At 43.7% G+C, this 17,705-nt stretch overlaps 2 protein-coding genes across 5 annotated transcripts; both read right to left on the bottom strand.

Moving 5' to 3' along the window:
* Positions 1-868: 868 nt before the first annotated feature.
* LOC115135262 (PWWP domain-containing protein 2B-like) lies at positions 869-9,926 on the bottom strand. Of its 2 annotated transcripts, none has more exons than XM_029669752.2 (3): positions 9,508-9,926; positions 5,582-7,310; positions 869-3,625 (listed from the first exon to the last, which is right to left on the bottom strand). In XM_029669752.2, exons 1-2 carry the CDS (start codon positions 9,645-9,647, stop codon positions 5,582-5,584), a joined length of 1,869 nt encoding a protein of 622 aa, XP_029525612.1. In that variant the 5' UTR covers positions 9,648-9,926; the 3' UTR covers positions 869-3,625. The 2 variants fall into 2 exon arrangements, with proteins under 2 accessions (XP_029525612.1, XP_029525611.1); XM_029669751.2 differs by having other exon boundaries at positions 5,586-7,310.
* Positions 9,927-10,009: 83 nt separating this feature from the next.
* LOC115135263 (leucine-rich repeat-containing protein 27) lies at positions 10,010-17,218 on the bottom strand. Of its 3 annotated transcripts, XM_065023275.1 has the most exons (13): positions 17,163-17,218; positions 16,336-16,641; positions 16,103-16,233; positions 15,950-16,008; positions 15,547-15,699; positions 14,594-14,822; positions 14,016-14,156; positions 13,683-13,784; positions 13,429-13,534; positions 12,970-13,128; positions 12,109-12,248; positions 11,117-11,243; positions 10,010-10,981 (listed from the first exon to the last, which is right to left on the bottom strand). In XM_065023275.1, exons 2-13 carry the CDS (start codon positions 16,540-16,542, stop codon positions 10,874-10,876), a joined length of 1,662 nt encoding a protein of 553 aa, XP_064879347.1. In that variant the 5' UTR covers positions 16,543-16,641; positions 17,163-17,218; the 3' UTR covers positions 10,010-10,873. The 3 variants fall into 3 exon arrangements, with proteins under 3 accessions (XP_064879347.1, XP_064879345.1, XP_064879344.1); XM_065023273.1 differs by lacking the exons at positions 12,970-13,128; positions 13,683-13,784; XM_065023272.1 differs by lacking the exons at positions 10,010-10,981; positions 11,117-11,243; positions 12,109-12,248; positions 13,683-13,784 and having other exon boundaries at positions 12,553-13,128.
* Between the last annotated feature and the right edge of the window lie 487 nt (positions 17,219-17,705).

Here is a 17,705-nt window from a genome sequence, read left to right as displayed (position 1 = left end):
ATCCACCGCCATCACCTCACGTTTCAGCATGATAATGCACAGCCCCATGTCGCAAGGATCTGTACACAATTCCTGGAAGCTGAAAATGTCCCCAGTTCTTCCATGGCCTGCATACTCACCTGACATGTCACCCACTGACTGGTTTTCTGATCCACTCCCCTACCTTTATCAGGTATCAGTGACCAACAGATGCATATCTGTATTCCCAGTCTTGTGAAATCCATAGATTATGGTCCAACTAATTAACTTCTATTGAATGATTTCCTTACATAAACTGTAACTCAGGAAAATCTTACAAATTGTAGCATGTTGCGTTTATATTTTTGTTCAGTGTAGTAGCCATTTTAGGTATGCGAAAAAAGTATATAGTATGTGACATACAAATAAATAAAAAAATGAGTATGCTTAAAATGCCAGGATGTTAGTGTCATTTCATCTAGTAGATTTCGCTGCACACTTTTGAGGAAGAGAATTGTCTTTCTAGACTGACTTGTGTTTGACACAATGAGGAGGACACGCTGTACCCAAATGAACGAATGGCATTAGATGACACGTTCTCAGGATGGGTGTGCCTGGTTTGCCGATACTTGTTGCTTATCGCATTAGTTTGACTAAATAGTACATTCTAAATAGTATGTAGTATAATTTGTACACAGTATGTAGTTTAGTAAGTAATAGGCAAGAGATTTCAGACATGGCTACTGCCTCAAGTGAGTAAAGAGGTGGAGAATGGTTGCATAAAGTGAAGCCTGGCTAGGCTGGACTTAGAGCACAGGAGTGCTGCTGACACATGAGAATTAAACTACATAAAAAAGGTAGTCATAACTGATAGGAGTACGTTGAAATACACAAACCAGCAGATACCAAGTATTGCCTGTATATTTTATTTTACGTACAGTACATATACAAAAAAAAAAAACTGAAAATGGCCAATAACATTGACCAACGAGGGCAACAGCAGACAGCCATGTTGCTCATCAAAACACAACATTTCCTGACATCCGCTTCCATCTTAATCATAAAACAGGTGAAAGGAGCTAGGCACTCTCTCCTTCCCCACTCCTAAAGTCAACAAAAACCAAAGGGATTCAAAATGGGGAAAAAAAACGCATCAGGAGCTCTTGGTCGTGTTCATTGGGGCTTGCAACGGAAAACATTTTGCAACAGAAAACTAAAATTAGCCATTTTTTTATTGGACAAGTACAGGTAGTCCTTGCTTTTTTATTCCGTTTGGGGCCTACTGAACTACCGACACTGGCCAGCAGTATGTGGACACCTGCTTGTCGAACATCTCATTCCAAAAACCATGGGCATTAATATGGAGTTGGTCCCCCCTTTGCTGCTATAACAGCCTCCACTCTTCTGGGAAGGCTTTCCGCTAGATATTGGAACATGCTTCCATTCAGCCATAAGAGCTTTAGTGAGGTTGGGCACTGATGTTGTGCGATTAGGCCTGACTGGCAGTTGGCGTTCCAAATTATCCCAAAGCTGTTCGAAGGGGTTGATGTCTGGGCGTGTAGGCCAGGCAAGTTCTTCCACACCGATCTTGACAAACCATTTCTGTATTTACCTCGCTTCGTGCACAGGGGCATTGTCCTGCTGAAACAGGAAAGGGCCTTCCCCAAACTGTTGCCACAAAGTTGGAAGCACAGATAAGATTTCCCTTCAATGGAACTAAGGGGGCTAACCATGAAAAACAGCCCCAGACCTTCATTCCTCCTCTACCAAACTTGTTGGCACTATGCACCGGGGCAGGTAGCGTTCTGCTGGCATCCGCCAAACCCAGATTCGTCCACCGGACTTGTCAGATGGTGAAGCGTGACTTGTCCCTTCAGAGAAAGCATTTCCACTGCTCCAGAGTCCAATGTCATCAAGCTTTACATCACTCCAGCAGACTCTTGCGATTGCGCATTATGATCTTAGGCTGGTGCGTGGCTCTTAGGCCATGGAAACCCATTGTTGCGTCTAGATGTTTCCACTTCACAATAACGCCGCTTGCAGTTGACCGGGGCAGCTAAAGCAAGGCAGAAATTTGACAAACTGACTTGTTGTAAAGGTATCATCCTTTGACGGTGCCACGTTGAAAGTCACTGAGCTCTTCAGTAAGGCCATTCAACTGCTAATGTCGGTCTATGGAGATTGCATGGCGGTGTGCTCAATTGTATACACCTGTCAGCAACGGCTGTGGCTGAATTAGCCGAATACACCAATTCCAAGAATGTCCCTATACTTTTGGCCATGTAGTATATGTCCCGACTCCCTTTCCTTCCCCCCTACATTCCAAAAGTGCTGCGTTCAACTTAGATCAATGAAGGTCGATCCTGCAGTCTTCTCCATCTCCAGACATGTAGCCAGTAGTGAGCAGCCACCCATCTCCCCACACGCACACTCAAAAGAGTTGAATTCACAGTATTCTTACAGCATTTCTGAGTGACCATAAAGCTTTAATTGATGCATAGTGTTTGACACTTTTGTCCACTCTCTCCAGTGGAAACATTTGACGGGGATAGAACTGGGGTGGGTTGAGAGAATGTACAAAGACACACCGGAGACAAAAATGCAAGAATACAGTGTACACAACCACCCCTGAAAGGATCAATCTCTGGCATCCAAAAACTTTTTTTTTTAAAGTACATCTCCAAGGCCATGGATAGTCAACGTGGGACATTTGAACTCCCGCTGCCTGTCAGTGCTGTAACTCCAGTTAGTGTTCGGACAATGAGCATACAGCAGGCCACAAAAGGTACAGATAAAGTGCTTTTCTTTACATGACACAAATCATTAAAAGTGAGTCAAAATTAACTCTGGGATCGCTCACAAATAACCCATAGATACCACACTTCTGAAGTATTCAAACCAAACTGAAATGGAAGAGAGAAACGTTAAAAAAAAAAAAAAAAAAACGTATAAATAACGTTACATCGACGTATCCAACTAGCAACGCTGAAGAAGGCTACAAAGATGAAACACTGTATGATAGAATAAACTACAGTACTATCTCTGGATGGAACAGTTTCACAGTTTCATATTTGGAAAGTAATGAACTTAAGAGTAAGACTTTTCACCAGAAATTGTTGTGGATATGCTTCCTGGTCTATTCGAAAAGAGTTGCTGGGCTTCCGATGAGGATGGCACTGGGACTGAACGGACCTGACAAGGTCCTCTGACTGGTTGTCGTTGAACCGCTTCGCGACCAATCGGTCGAGAGGACCGTTCACAAAAGCAGCAGTATGGAGATCTCATGGGGATTGTAGAACGGTCAACTTAAATCGTTATGGATAATAAATGGTTACAGATAATAAATACATTCTGATTTGTAGTATGTTGCTATTCAGTTCTATTGAAATGTGGTTACATCTAAAAAATAAAATAAAAAATACAAAATTGAGGAATTGTTCCGTGTAGTCCATGAGATGCCTCAAAATGGCCCTTTCTTGCTCCCTTATCCAGTCAACAACACTCCACCTGAGCAGCCATTTTCCTCCAGCCATGTGGGGTTGGGAAAATGCTGTATAAATAGTGACCGTGGAAACTGCACACGCTCCCTCGCTCTCCTGGGGATAGATGACTCAAGAGTCAGAGATCCGCAACCTCTGACAGAAGACCATTCTTCCGCCTTCAGCCTCTACACAGAGTGAGAGAGAGAGAGAGGCGAGAGAGAGAGAGAGAGAGGCGAGAGAAGGAGAAAGAAAGAACAAACAGAGTAATGAGTTTGAGCAAATAATGGCAGTTTCCCATGTAGGGACATTCTAACTGCAGGCCTAGACTTTGCACTGGGAGAGATGTGCATGTAGAATAGATGGATTCTTACTTTACCATTCAAGACAGAACATTTCTACGCGAGTCCAAGACACTGTCTTAACTTTCAGAAGTCACGCTTGGACAATCTCTGGACAGCTGACATGGCAAAAACTATTTCCATCATGAGTGATTCGAAAGAGTGGCATTCTCAACAGCTTCTGGTGAGCATTATGAACAGAGCTCAGTACAGGTACCGTCACACAGCTACTGAGGCGTCGCCAGAGCAAACAGTGGTCCTGGGAGCTGTCTGGCTGGATCATATCACCCTGAGACAATATTTAACCTAGGTGTGTGTGTGAAGGGCCTGGTGCTTGGCTACATGGGGTCTGATTCCACACAATCAACAAACAGATACCAGGGTAACATGGGCTTGTGCTTTTGATTGATCAGGCCTAACAATGTTCTATGACAACTAGGGGGATAGGCAGGCTGAGACCAAATCATAAGTCCCTGAGTTCAGTCAACCAAAATCATGAAACTAGCTAAAAATCTACCGGAATGATGGGTGCAAACGTGCACTTTTCTAAAATTTCATGACCAAATCAACTCAATGACTTGGTGTGACGTTACTGAAAAGGTGATTTGGTTTAACATTGATTTATTAGCTAGCCATGGCTGAAATACGCTTAAGTTCTTAGTGGCTGTTTAAAGTAATATAATATATGCCATTTAGCAGAAGCTTTTCCCAAAAAGACTTACAATCCGGCGTGCATACATTTTTTTACAGGCTCAGTTAATCGTTAGAACCTTAGGCGCTTCGTTAAATCTGAGCAGTTTCCCCCACCCATCTACACACAATAACCCATAAAATGACAAAGTGAAAACAAGTTTAGATATTTTCGGCAAATGTATAACAAAAATTAAAAACAGAAAGATGTTTCACTGTCTCTGTGACCCACAGATAACATCAGAACAAAGTTGACTACCACTACAAAGTTGCCAATGTCTTCAAAATTGTTACAAACAAGGTAAGGACAAAAATATGCTTCAAATGAAAACAGATGACTCCATTAAAAGATAAATACACTACATAGGGTTGTATATTTAAATCATATTGAAACCAATTCCATGTTCAATAAATTAGTTTTTTTTGTGCTAATTGTAAGGCTAAGCTACTGTCTGTAACTGTCGCCTCAATATACTATTTCATGATGTGTAACAGCGTGTGCGCAATGATGTGCCAAATCTGTGAATTACTGCATTATTATAGGGTAGTCTAAACATAAGAATAAGCCGACTCAATATTAGCAGCCATATAGGCCAAGTGATAATATCTCTACTAAAAGTTGATCTGTTGTCAGTATTGTGGAAGAATTCTAATGTTTATGATCCGAGAGCAGTGCTGCCTTCCTTTTGATCCTATCAGTATTGACAGATGCTGCTCCGACGACGACGGACGCACTTGGTGAGCGTTCTCTCTACGAGGCGTTCTGGGGAAATGCATGGGACGTCGTTGGCCGGTTTAAGAACGATGCGTCGTTAAAACACTTGTAAGCTTCAGTCTCATCCCTATCGGGAAACCGGGCCCTGCTTAGTTAGTTGTAAAAATGCCAAACATTCTTTAAGCAAATACAACCCCCAAAAAATGTCATTAAGAATGTTTTACTATACAATATTTCCATGCCTGTATGTATGAGATAAGCAAAAATGTAGTTTAGACATTCAAAGAGAGGGTGGGTATTTCGCCTGAACATTGCCCAACATGTATCCTTAATCAAATGTACCGGAATAGTGTATTTAGTGAACAAACTCACAAATGGTCTGAGTGTTGTGGACTCACCTACGTTTCGCAGTGAGAGGTGAGTAGAGAGGTGATCTCGGGGCTCATGTGGCCCACGGCCTTGGCAGCTTCCACGATGGCTCGCCGGTACATCCCTTTCTTCTTGCGGTTGAATCGCGACCTGAAGAACTCCCGGAAGGGGGAGAGTTTGGCAACGGACAGCTGGGAGGTAGTGGGCGAGCCGAACCAGGCCACCTTGGCCTCTGGCCACTGGACCTCGCAGTTAGACTCCTCTTTGCGGCTGCCGCTGATGCTGAGCACCCTCGCCGGCCACCAGGGGAACCCATGGATCTTCCCCCACACGACGTCTCCCACGGCCACCGCGTAGCCCTCCTCCGTCACGCACTTGGTCATGCTACGTGTGTGCAGGCGCACGGTGAGTGGCGGCACAGTCTTGCTGTCGTCTTGTGAGATCGAGGAGGACATGGAGATGTGCTCGCCGGGCGCTAGGTCGCACAGCTCTGGGGACGTGCCATCTGAGCTGAAGGATTTGGATTCGTCTAGACTGTCTGTGCTGCACACGGACAGGCTGGAGGAGTCCGCTTTCCTCTTGCGAAGGTTGATGAGCAGCGCAAGGTCACTTTGGCCTCGGTCTGCCTCCTCTCCAGAGCTCCCCGACCACAGCTCCATGGGGGTTTTCTCCCCAGAGTCCTCCGAGTGGGGCAGGGGACGAGGGACCGGGACCCCGAGGCTCTTTCTGCTCTGCCTCTCTACCAGCTCTGCATCGTAGACCGTCAGGCTGTCCTCTCCGTCCCCCAGGGTCCTCACTCGAATCTTGGGGGAGGGGAAGTCCAGGCCAGCCGTTGGCGGTCTGGGGAGCTTGAGTTTGGGAATGGACACGGTCAGGCCCGTCCTGGTGGCGTCCAGGATGTGGCGCTGCTCCTGGGTCTGGGTTAGGGTGGTGGGCTCGGGCACCTTGCCCAGCTGGCCTTTTAGGCCGTTTTGCATCAGCTGCTTAGGGCAGAAGGGCTTGACAGAGCCGTGGACCCGAGCTGGGATCTTCATCACCTCGCCCTTGCCTTGCGGAGTGCTGTAGGAGATCTTGATGACCGGGCTGTGGGGAATGATGTCCACTGCAGGGAACTTTGGTTCCTCATCCCTCTTGTCCTTCCGGAGCCGCTTGCTGTCATAGCCGGTGGGACCATTCTCCCGCCTCTTGCTGTTATCCTTGGTGGCATCTGCATCCTCTTTCCTGGTCAACTTCACAGACCCGTCTTTGGAGTCTTCATCGCTCTGTGGAGCGTTCTCTTTCCTGGAAGCCTTGGTTGTGGGCATCCCGTCCTTACTGTCCTCGTCACTGTTCAGTGTGTTCTTACACTTCTCGCACAACACCTGCCGGGGGCGGAGTCTGATGGTGCTCATGGTCATCTGCCCGGGCTCTCGGGTCCGCCTCTTCTTCCTTTTAATGGTCCGCGGAGGTGGCTGAGGTACCCATTGACCATAGCTGTGGCGCACCCAAATGGGCTGAGGGAAGGGAGCTCCTTCAAAATATGGAGGGTATGGACCGTGCCCGGCAGGCACTGTTGTGGGCAGAGGGGCTGGGAGACGGGCACCTAGTGGGTCATTTTCAGGGAGCGTGTTTTCATCCTTTGGTCTATGATGTGAAGCCTGGCTGGGAGGTTTAGTAACAGGTTCCTCTCTCAGGACTTCAGGGATTTCACAACCAGGTTTCAATGCAGGGCATTCCACTGGCTTTGTTGTGATATCCGGTAGGCAGAAAAGCCCAGTCCTAAGAGAAAAAGTGAGATTTAAAAAAAACTTTAGTATGCTTTGTAGCTTCTGGGTTATTAGATCCAATCATGATGAAGTCAAATTGTTTGCACTCAACTTTATCATTGTGGATAAAGCAAGAATTTAAACTCTTTAGTTTAAGTTCCTGTTCTGGTCAAGAACATTAGCTCGACTAAATCTAAGCACAACAAATGCACTCCTCTGACCTTGTTGCAACACTTTAGTTTGTGTAAAAGACAGCACATTTATCACCTGCGTTGGGTTTTCTACTGGAATGGGGGTTGGGAGACAGCAAGCAAGCAGGTCGTTGTCTAGTTCACCTATAGCCCATCCCTACAGCCTTGCGCTTCAAACTGAAAAAGCTGAAGTGCGTGTTTTCTCTGTAAATTCACATGTTCCTTTTCATGCCAGTGGCCTACAGGCGTGACGTGTCCAAGCCGGGCTTCTCTAAGGAGCCATTTGAAAAGGGAGTTGAGAGCAGCCAAGGCAGCAGCAGCAACATGGCTGTGCTCCACTCTGCTGTCAGAGACAGCAGACAAAGAGACTACAGGATACCCAGGAGCCCCCTCCACTCCATCTGACTGAAAAAAAACAACCCCGTGAATCACTCGGGACCCAGAGAGAGCCAGGAGATTCACTTGTTTTCGCATCAGTGTCTGCTGGGTGCTTGTGTGTAATGAGATGATTAATTAAAGCACATTTAGGCAGCCCGAAAGGCGTTTCCCCATGAGCGGCTATTGTCACATTTAAATAAAGAGGCCCGGCGAGGCCTGTTTCCTGTGAGGAGACCTTTAAAGGCCCTTCTTGAGCAACACAATCTCAGCCATCACAATGATTGACACAGGCTGGACATAGTGGTTAACAGGCCATGACAAATCCTGTTTCCATTTAACATAGAATGCTGTACATACACTACAACCAAATAAAGAGATCCTGCACAAAGGATACATGACATGGAAACTGGAGACGCACAATTAAGGGAAATGCATTCCTATAAACCTAAAAGAAGAACTCATATTTTGACATTCCCAAAGCAAAATATGCCTGTATGCCAAACCACTGTTCTTTGTTTAAGCTTAGATCTTTTCCACTGGGGAACGTCAATCTCAAGGCATTTCGAGTGATCCATCACGTGAATGTGTAGGCCTACATGTCTCAGTGAAGGCCTACCATATGAAAAGCTGGTAAGATACCGATGCTGAGTCTATAAATAAATAAACCCCGTGGCATTTAAAAAAGGTGCACCCACTGCACTGTACTAGCATGTACTAGTGCAACACAAGGCCAGTACATGTGACACACACTGCGAGCCAGATAACATGCCCCATATGAATACCAATCATTCAAATAACATTTTATACCTTACCTCTATTGTTAACACCCTATACATAGGCATAAATGGGATTTCTTGCCAACATTGTGTAGTTCACCCTTTGTCAAGTACAAAGTGGGCCTATAGCCTAGTTTTTCTGGTGTCTAATTTCCTTGGAAACGCAACAATTAGTGCCATCTTTAACAGCAAAACACAGCTGTATAATCTCTTATTTAGAGGTTCAAGTCAATAATTTATAAATAGGCCTACACTGATTGTATCATTAGCTAAGGGTAACATTGGATGACTGAGTTTAACATAGGCCTACATTACTGAAAGCACAAGAACAGGAGTAGGCAAAATTATGATGTGATGCCCATCACTTTGCATATCTAGTATTAAAACATGTAACCTTGATGTAATAATTACTAGATAGGTAGCAATAAGAAAGTATGTACAAAAGTCTAATATGAGAAAGAGTGTTTCAGTAAGGCCAGCCATAGCTGGGTTACATTGTTGGCAGTCTAAATCTAGCCAACATTGAACTAGCTTGATAGTTCAGCTAACAATGAGGTAATGTTACCCACGTAAGCATAACTTTTGTTGAAATGCCCATCACACGGGGTGGTTGGCTTTATCCAAACGTCCTAGTAATGATACACGTGTTTATATGTTATTAATATGTTCGCTGTAAAAGTGAGCAAATCAGAGTTAGCTGGCTAACGTTAACTAGCAAGCTAGCTACAACCCCTTGGAGTCTATTGCATGATGGCCCATGTAGCTAGCTAGTTAGCATGCTAAATTAGCCAGCATACATTAGCAGGCTAACTAGCTAATTATTTTGTGATACAAGTATACAATTATTCGAATAAATAAGACTCACTTTTTGTTGCAATCGAGTAATATCCCCATGTAGCACCTTTCTTGATAGGTAAGCGTCACTACCAGTGTATCGTTAACTATTTGATCAACAGTGACAGGAATCCGAGAGCCGGCCCGCAGCTCCTCGGCCACAGCCTCCATATTTTCCGGCGTGAGGTGTCCGGCTTGGCGGTACTCGAGCCCGGCCCTGGGAGCCACGATCGCCTCTGCTAAAGATGCTTCTCCCTTCTACTTTCAAGCACGGGAGGGTACACCAGGGCACGAAATGACGCCATCACCCCCCACCAAGTCAATTACAACAGTTCTGCCACTGGTGACATCACACAAAGACAGAGGATAAAAATATTTTGAGGTTGCCCCTCTTATCTTGCTTAAAATTATACCGTTCGGCTTTCCGTTTATTGTTGGCTCATGTAGCCACCATTTCAGAACAATAGCTATTTCATCACTATTAGTTATTATCTAGCTAATACATTTTTTTTAATGTAATTTAACTAGGCAAGTCAGTTAAGAACATTTTTATTTTATTTACACTGACATCCTAGGAACAGTGGGTTACCTGCCTTGTTCAGGCTCAGACCGAAAGATGTTTACCTTCTCAGCTCAGGGATTCGATCTAGCAAATGGCCCAGCGCTCTAACCACTAGGCTACCAGCTGCCCCCTGATACATTTCCCCCTTCCATTTTAATGTTAGCGTCAGGCCATTTTTTATCGTGCCATTCCAAATTACATATATTCCTACCTTCAAACTGCCCTGGTTTACATGAATCACCCCCATATTTACTGTCTGTATCCAAGCCAACTGTATCAATAAGTAATTTAGGCAGTGCTTGACTTGGGCAGGAGCTCTACTGCTTGAGCTCCTATTCCTCTTATGGAATACTCTTATAGAGCTTCTGCACCTTAATATAAACAGTTCCAGCACCCAAAAGGAGTACCGGAACCTATTGATTCCAGCACCCAAAAGGAGTACCGGAACCTATTGAAGTCAAAGTCAAGCACTGAATTTAGGCTATAGGCACACATACAGTCAAATAAGTATACATGATCAACCCCTGTATAGCTGTTGTACAGTTGCAAGGACCTGAAATACAGTGACCTATTAGGCTGCTATTTAGCACTGATTGACTTGATGAATGAGGGTGTGTTTATCTTGGAACACAAGCACTTTACACTTAACTAATGATGTGCGTGTAACAGGCTGAAATGTTTATTGATGATTGGGTATCGGATGCCATTGTAAACTGTTTGTAGAGTGCTATAATTCCATACTACCCTGTCCTGTACGACTTCTTTGCATACAATGTCAATTCATTTAATACGGCAACATTTCTAAATGGCAGTAGGTCTACACACACAAATACTTTCACTTGTCATAGCATCTTGGTGAGTTCTCCCCAGTAAATGCGATGAATCGATACTCGATGTCGCTCTCCTGTTTCCTCTCAGCAAGTTCCGACTGCAATCTCTTGGCCTGAAACAGAAGCAATGGAAGAAAACCACAAAGAAAGAAACACCTAGACATTCATTTTAATTCCTGGGGCTGCTGTCATTGAGCACTGAAAATGACTTGACTGGTTACTTGATATACAGTAGAATAGTAACATACTTCCTCCATGTCCTGCCTTGCAGCTTCTGTCTCCTCTTGGGCAGTGCCACTGGGCCTCCTGCGCCTCTCCTGGATCATCTGAACATGGCTCCTGATCCGCTGCTCTAACTCCCGGTCGCGGGCTGCCCTGGGGTCACACAGGTCAAGGGTCAAATGAACCACCATTCCACAAACTAAAGATTCTCTTAGTTACATACCGCTGTGGGTGCTGCATGTTGTTGGTGGTGGAGGATTAGCTGGCTAGCTACAGACTACAGAGACCAGATGCTCGGAGTCCGGACCTGTCTGACCCTGTCCCTAATCAAGACTCCTGATACTTTAACCTGGCTGTGACTGACCAATGCTCCCTCCCTCCACATATACACACGATTTCACGCGATTGATCGATTTAATTATTTGTTTATTTATTCCGATGGACTGTACGCTGCAATTCAGCTCTTGTACACCTTGACAATAAACTAAACCTTATACTGAGGTGTACTCTTTTGAATCAATAGTTTACATGAATAGTATTTATTCAAAAGACAGGTACTGGTTTATCGTTGTCAAAATCAAATCAAATTGTATTTGTCACATTCAATACAATAGGTGTAGAACTTGCAGTGAAATGCTTACTTTACAAGCCCTTAACAAAAAATGCAGTTAAGAAAAAAAATTGTTAAGTAAAAAAATAGATTGGTAAAAAATCAAAAAATAAACTAACAAATAAAATAAAGTAAAATAACAATAGTGAGGCTATATACAGGGGGTACCGATAGAGTCAATGTGCAGGGGCGCCGGTTGGACTAGGTATAGTACTGGACAACAGAAAAAAAGTCATTAATTAAATCAAATCAGCTGAACCAAAGTATTTGACACAGGGGACAAAATATATGCTTTGAACGAAAGAGATCTTTCCAAAAACCCTTTCCACTAAATGTCTCTGAACATCTTTGATTGATCTGCCATTGCTTTCTTTGGTGGCTACTGTCAGTAGATTAGCTACATCATACCTGGCTTCCTCGTGTTCCTTCTGGGACAGGAACGATCTCTGTCTCTGGATCCTCTTTGGTGGGGGGTTGTGGGTCTTGACCTCACCACTTTCAACAACACTACACAGAGACTCTGTGGCGTATGGAGCATTTATCGGTACCTGTACCAAAAAAATACATTAATTTCTATAGAAAGCTGGTCTTTTCTTCATACAACCGAAACTGTGAACTTACAGTAAGTTAAGGATGGATGATAGGTCTATCAGTGACACAGATTGACTACTACTATCCTGGCACATTGCTGAAGAGGTCAGATATTAGATATACAGCTATGGGTTGCTGTCTTCTTTTTTTTTTTTAGGATCTGAGGGTCCATGCCAAATCTTTTCACCCTCATGAGGTGGAAGAGGCGTTGTCATGTCCTCTTCACGACTATGGTGGTATGTGTGGACCATGATTTTTTAATTTAACCTTTATTTAACTAGGCAAGTCAGTTAAGAACAAATTATTATATTACAATGATGGCCTGACAATTCCTTAGTGATATGGTCACCAAGGAACTTGAAGCTCTAGACCTGCTCCACTACAGCCCCGTCAATGTGGATGGGAGCATGCTCAGCTCTCTGTTTCCTGTAGTCCATGATCAGTTCCTTTGTCTGTGACGTTGAGGGAGAGGTTGTTGTCCTGGCACCACACTGCCAGGTCTCTGACCTCCTCCCTATAGGTCGTCTCATCGTTGTCGGTGATCAGCCCTACCACCGTCGTGTCGTCTGCAAACTTAATGATGGCGTTGGAGTTGTGTGTGGCCACGCTGTCTAGTCTGCTGCTTTGTATCTGACTGTGTGCGTGTGCGCTAGCATTCTGTGGAAGGGTTATGTTTACCAGCTGTGGTGCAGCCTCGCTGGGGACATCTGACTGCAGGATGACTGACTCGGCACACTGGAGGCACAGTGATCCATCGTTAGCTAGGCCTGTCGCTGCCCCTGACCTGGACAGCCTCAACTGAGTGTCTGCGCAGCCTGACGCTATCTTTTTCAACGTCTGCTCACCCAGAATGAAAACAAGGACTCCAGTCAGTCAGTCTCTCTCTTTCTACTCTAACTTCTCTCAGACAGTTTCCTTATAACAAGAACAGAACTGAAAACATTTTTATAATTCAAATGTTCTCCCTTTCCAATGACTGTGAAAGCCTTTCCTCGGGCTGGTGTTATGCTGCCCTCCTCTGGTCATTGGAAAGGGAGAACATTTGAATCAGAAAAATGCTTTCAGTTCTGTGAGTGAACAAATAGTGTATTCCAAAAATAGAATGGGAGTGAAAGCAGACATACAGAACAGACATACCTCTTCTCTTCTATGTCTCTCACGCCTTTCCTGCTTGTGCTCTAAGATTTTCCTCTCCTGCATGACCCTAGCATGAGTACGCCATTCCTTGAGGAGCTCTTGGTCTCTAAGGGAAAAGAAAGGCAGGACCATATAAAGCACTCTGAGGAATTCATTACCCTATAAACACTGATCTAAGTTTGGTTTTATTTTGTTTAGGTTAGGATTGGGGTGGGATAAGCTCATCTTAGACCTTGCTGGATTTCTTTACCTACCCCTTATTGGCATTGGCCTTTGCAGACACATAATATTGATCCCTCCCTTTCTGGGACTTCATCAAATGCCAATTTGACACAATACACCCCTGCTTTCTGAAACTGCAAGTAGAGAGACAATTCTCTCTCACCCCTGGTATAACATAGTTAGCAACTAAATACTGTATGTAATTCATGTGATTCAAAAGGCCATGACATTGCTTACTGTAGCATTTATCAATTGTTGATCTCTCAAGGGCTTGACTCTCTTAAGTAGGGAGTCAGAGGTATAGCTAACTGATGTGAGATAATCTGTTGGGTTCTATAAAAATCCAACACTATTAACTTACTTACTTCCTCCTTTGTTCAAGAATGGCTTGTTTTTCTTTAAGCTCTTTCATTGCAGCCAGTCTTCTCTCCTCTGACCTCTTCCAGTACTGCATGTCAAAGGGAGGGAGCTCGGGAAATATATTTCCCCTGGTAATCTCTTTCTTTCTGACAAAGAAATCGAAATAAAATGTTTTATTTTTTTATTGCTCTCAGAAGGACCGTGTCCCTACAGAGCCTGGGAGATTTTATCGCTAGGCCTCCTCCTCAGAGACTGTCATAAAAATATTCTTAAACTGTCCATGCAGTATTTTCCATCTCAATAGCCTATTCGTCTACAGTGGCTCCCTCTCTTTTCACCTTTCCTTCACAGCATTTAGTTCCTCAGAGAAAGCATCCACCATATTGCTTTCACCTATCATTGCTAGCCTCGTAAACCATACTGTCCACTGTCCTGAGTATAGTGGCACGTCTGGTTGAAGAGTTTGGCAGTTCAAATAAGGAGAGAACACCATAGACTACTGAGTTTCCCCTAGATCTGCAGTTACCAGATGCCTGTCATTTCTCCCAAAACTTTACCAGAGGTTGAACCTTTTTGACTTGACCTTTTAATGACGGGCAGGGGGTATGTCTTGTGGCCTCTATCACCCTCTGCTGCTCTAGGGAGGCGTGAAATAGGGAGGGCATAGCCCAACTCAGCTCTGTCCATTTGGCTCATCTTCTGCCTCAGCTCTCTGAACCTCTGCAGTTCATCTTCATCCACCACCTCTTCACAAAGGTCCAAACTGGACTTTACAAGCTCTGTCAACTGTAGCTTCTCCACTGGGGGCATGTCTGCAACCAAAACATCAACAAGAACTTTCCATGAAAATGATTACGGTAGCAAAATAATACATCTGTCACTTCCTATATAAACAATTGTCTTCTTCTGGATCTTTTGCATCGATGCTGAAATAAAAGTTTTAGTGAATACTAGATGTAAAGTTGAAGCTGTAATGAGCCCAAAGTAAGCATGTCCCCTCATTCACAAAATAACATGATGAAATATGGTGTGACATGATCTGAATGCCGGCATATTGCCCTTGCAGTGACAACATAATATCCATCAAGATGAAATTACCTTTCCAGAGAGACAGTGAGCCTTGATCCTCTTTTTTAATAACATGAATATATAAAGATATAATAGAGCACCTTTGTTCTAGGTGTAAGCTTTCTGCTGAGGGGTGCCTTGGCTGGTTACCAATAGGCACTACTAGACAGTGGTTGATGACAAAGCGCCACTGTTAGAAGCCCACTGGTTATCGATCATTTTAATCGGGCTAAAAATATTACTGGCTAGAGCTGCACAAAGTCTGCCTGCTGCATGCACCGTCTCCAAGGGAACAGAAGTCACACCACTGAAGTGGAACAAGGGCAAGGAGCTATTTTGGTGGCCAGCCTTTCTTTCTTATACAATCGAACAGATGGCGGTGGGCGTGTTCAGAAGGGCGGACACCACACAAACACCTTGCCGTCACATTGTTCAACTTCATCAGGTGACATTACAGTTATCATTCACCTGGAAGAGAGTTCCGCACACTAACCGGTCGTTCGGCCATGGCACTCCGTAGGTACTGTAGGATGCATTGGAGGCCCTGCCCCACAACCTCTTGAGGTGGAAACGTGATGGGGCAATGCCTCAAACTCAGGGCCTTGAGAGTAATCACGTTACCTGAGAAGTACAAACACATATGTCAGAAAAAGTCATGCAGTTCACAGCTGGAGTTGGGTCACTGAAGAATAAGCTGGGGAAAAAACAACATGTCCCACCCATTCTTCCAGTAAAGGAAATTAAGTCCAAGCATCCTGAAGGACATGCAGCCTAGCCAAAATACTGTCAAAGTCACTGAATACTGTTGATAAAATGCAATGATGTTCTTGTGTAAAGGATAAAGGAAACAAGGTGACAGAATTCAACTCACCCAATTCCAGTGGAAGCTCTGTGATAGGATTCCCTTCTAGCAGCAACGTTTTCAGACATCTGCATCAACCAATGAATACATGAATCCATTAAAATCCACAGCACATCTACAAATATTTTGGTTGAAAAGCCCATACAAACTAGCCTAAAATACCTGTGTAGACCAATTTTCGCAGGAAGGGCTGTGATTTGGTTATTTCTGAGATCTAACCACACCAAGTTTGACAAACTGGTGAACAGCGTATCCGGAAGCCTGGATATTTCATTACCTTCAAGATACAAATTCTTAAAACAACAGGAAGATACAGTTAGAGAGGATACAGTTAGTTCTGAATAACAAAGCATATTCCTGAAAATAATAGCATCGGAATAATCTGCTTGGCCTACCTTTAAAGTAGTGTTCTTCAAAATGCAATCCATAACATATTTGAAGTTTCGTCTGCTGAAATATTGGGTGTCAGATGTGGCATACTCAGTGATCTGTATAGGTCCAACACACTCTGGTAGAATGTGCGGGGTATGTGTTTTCACAGCATTATCACCACAATCAAGGCTTAAATGAAGGTCAGTAATTTCCTTTTCTAAGGAAGACATTGCTGCTGTGCTGTTATCTCATTTGGTCAGTTAGTAAGCAGTTGTATCCTTCAGCCCATCATCAAAGTGCCATCTTGAAATTGTCAACGCCCATGATGGCTAGAGGGAGAAACAAGAAAATATGTCAGACATGAAACTCATCTGCCAGTTAAATACAGTGACAGTCAAATTAATGTCCTGGCCCTTTGGGAGAAATGAATCATTAAACGTGTAAAAACTCTCGACTAGATATTGATGTAACGTTAACAGGCATAGATCACATCCGTGAGACACCCCATTGTTGGATACAATTCAAATTGAACTCATGAAATGTGAACAACTGTTAGCTATAGCTATGTTAGCTACTTTGTCCACATGGAATATTTCTGACATGCAACATTTTAAACGTAGGCTAACGTTAGTTAGCTTGCGCGTTTAGCGTTACCATAACTGTTAGCTCGCTAACGCGTTAGATATGCAAACCCAAAACATTTGGTGAAGATATTGTACAAAGCGTCATTCATCATCCTAAACCAAGCAATCACTCAAATGTATAAGAACGTAGGAATTATAGGATTATCAACAAGCTGAAGTAAATATATTCAACTTTTGTAGAGGCATTAGCTAGGTAGTTTATTTACCTAGCTAGCTAGTAGTTAGCCAACTAGTCGTGTGATCAGCTATTACCATGGTAACCGTGGTGGCAGGACAACATCAAATACAGGGCGTGTCAATAATCAAACAGTGCGTACAATTGGCATGTGACGCAATTAACAAGTCTCTTCAGCATCATTGGCCTAGAGTTGGGCCGTTTTTGTTGACTTTTAGGTTGACAGACAAACCAAAAGTAAAAAAAAAAAACACACTTGTTTTTAAATGAGGAAAGGAACGAAAATCTATGTATTTATAGTATTATTATAATGTCCCATTAAGTATCATCCACGCCATGCCTAACTAGCATCAGTTTCCTAAATTAACCATAACTCAACCATTTACTGCGTAGATATGTTGTGTCTTGTGATGTTGTCTGACCTGATATGATATCTTGTGAATATGTTATCTGCATGCAATGCCTGTTTGTAGCCTACTTTTTTTGCAAAGCAAAATCTTTTTTTTTTACAGAAATCTAGACATATCCCATTCACACTGTATGGCATGAAGAAGCATGAAGTGGAATCTCACAT

Source organism: Oncorhynchus nerka, linkage group LG10 (assembly GCF_034236695.1).
Source record: "Oncorhynchus nerka isolate Pitt River linkage group LG10, Oner_Uvic_2.0, whole genome shotgun sequence".
Classification (NCBI taxonomy): Eukaryota; Metazoa; Chordata; class Actinopteri; order Salmoniformes; family Salmonidae; genus Oncorhynchus; species Oncorhynchus nerka.
The sequence above is the reverse complement of the archived record's forward strand: the minus strand, read 5'-3'. Positions and strand labels throughout refer to the sequence as shown.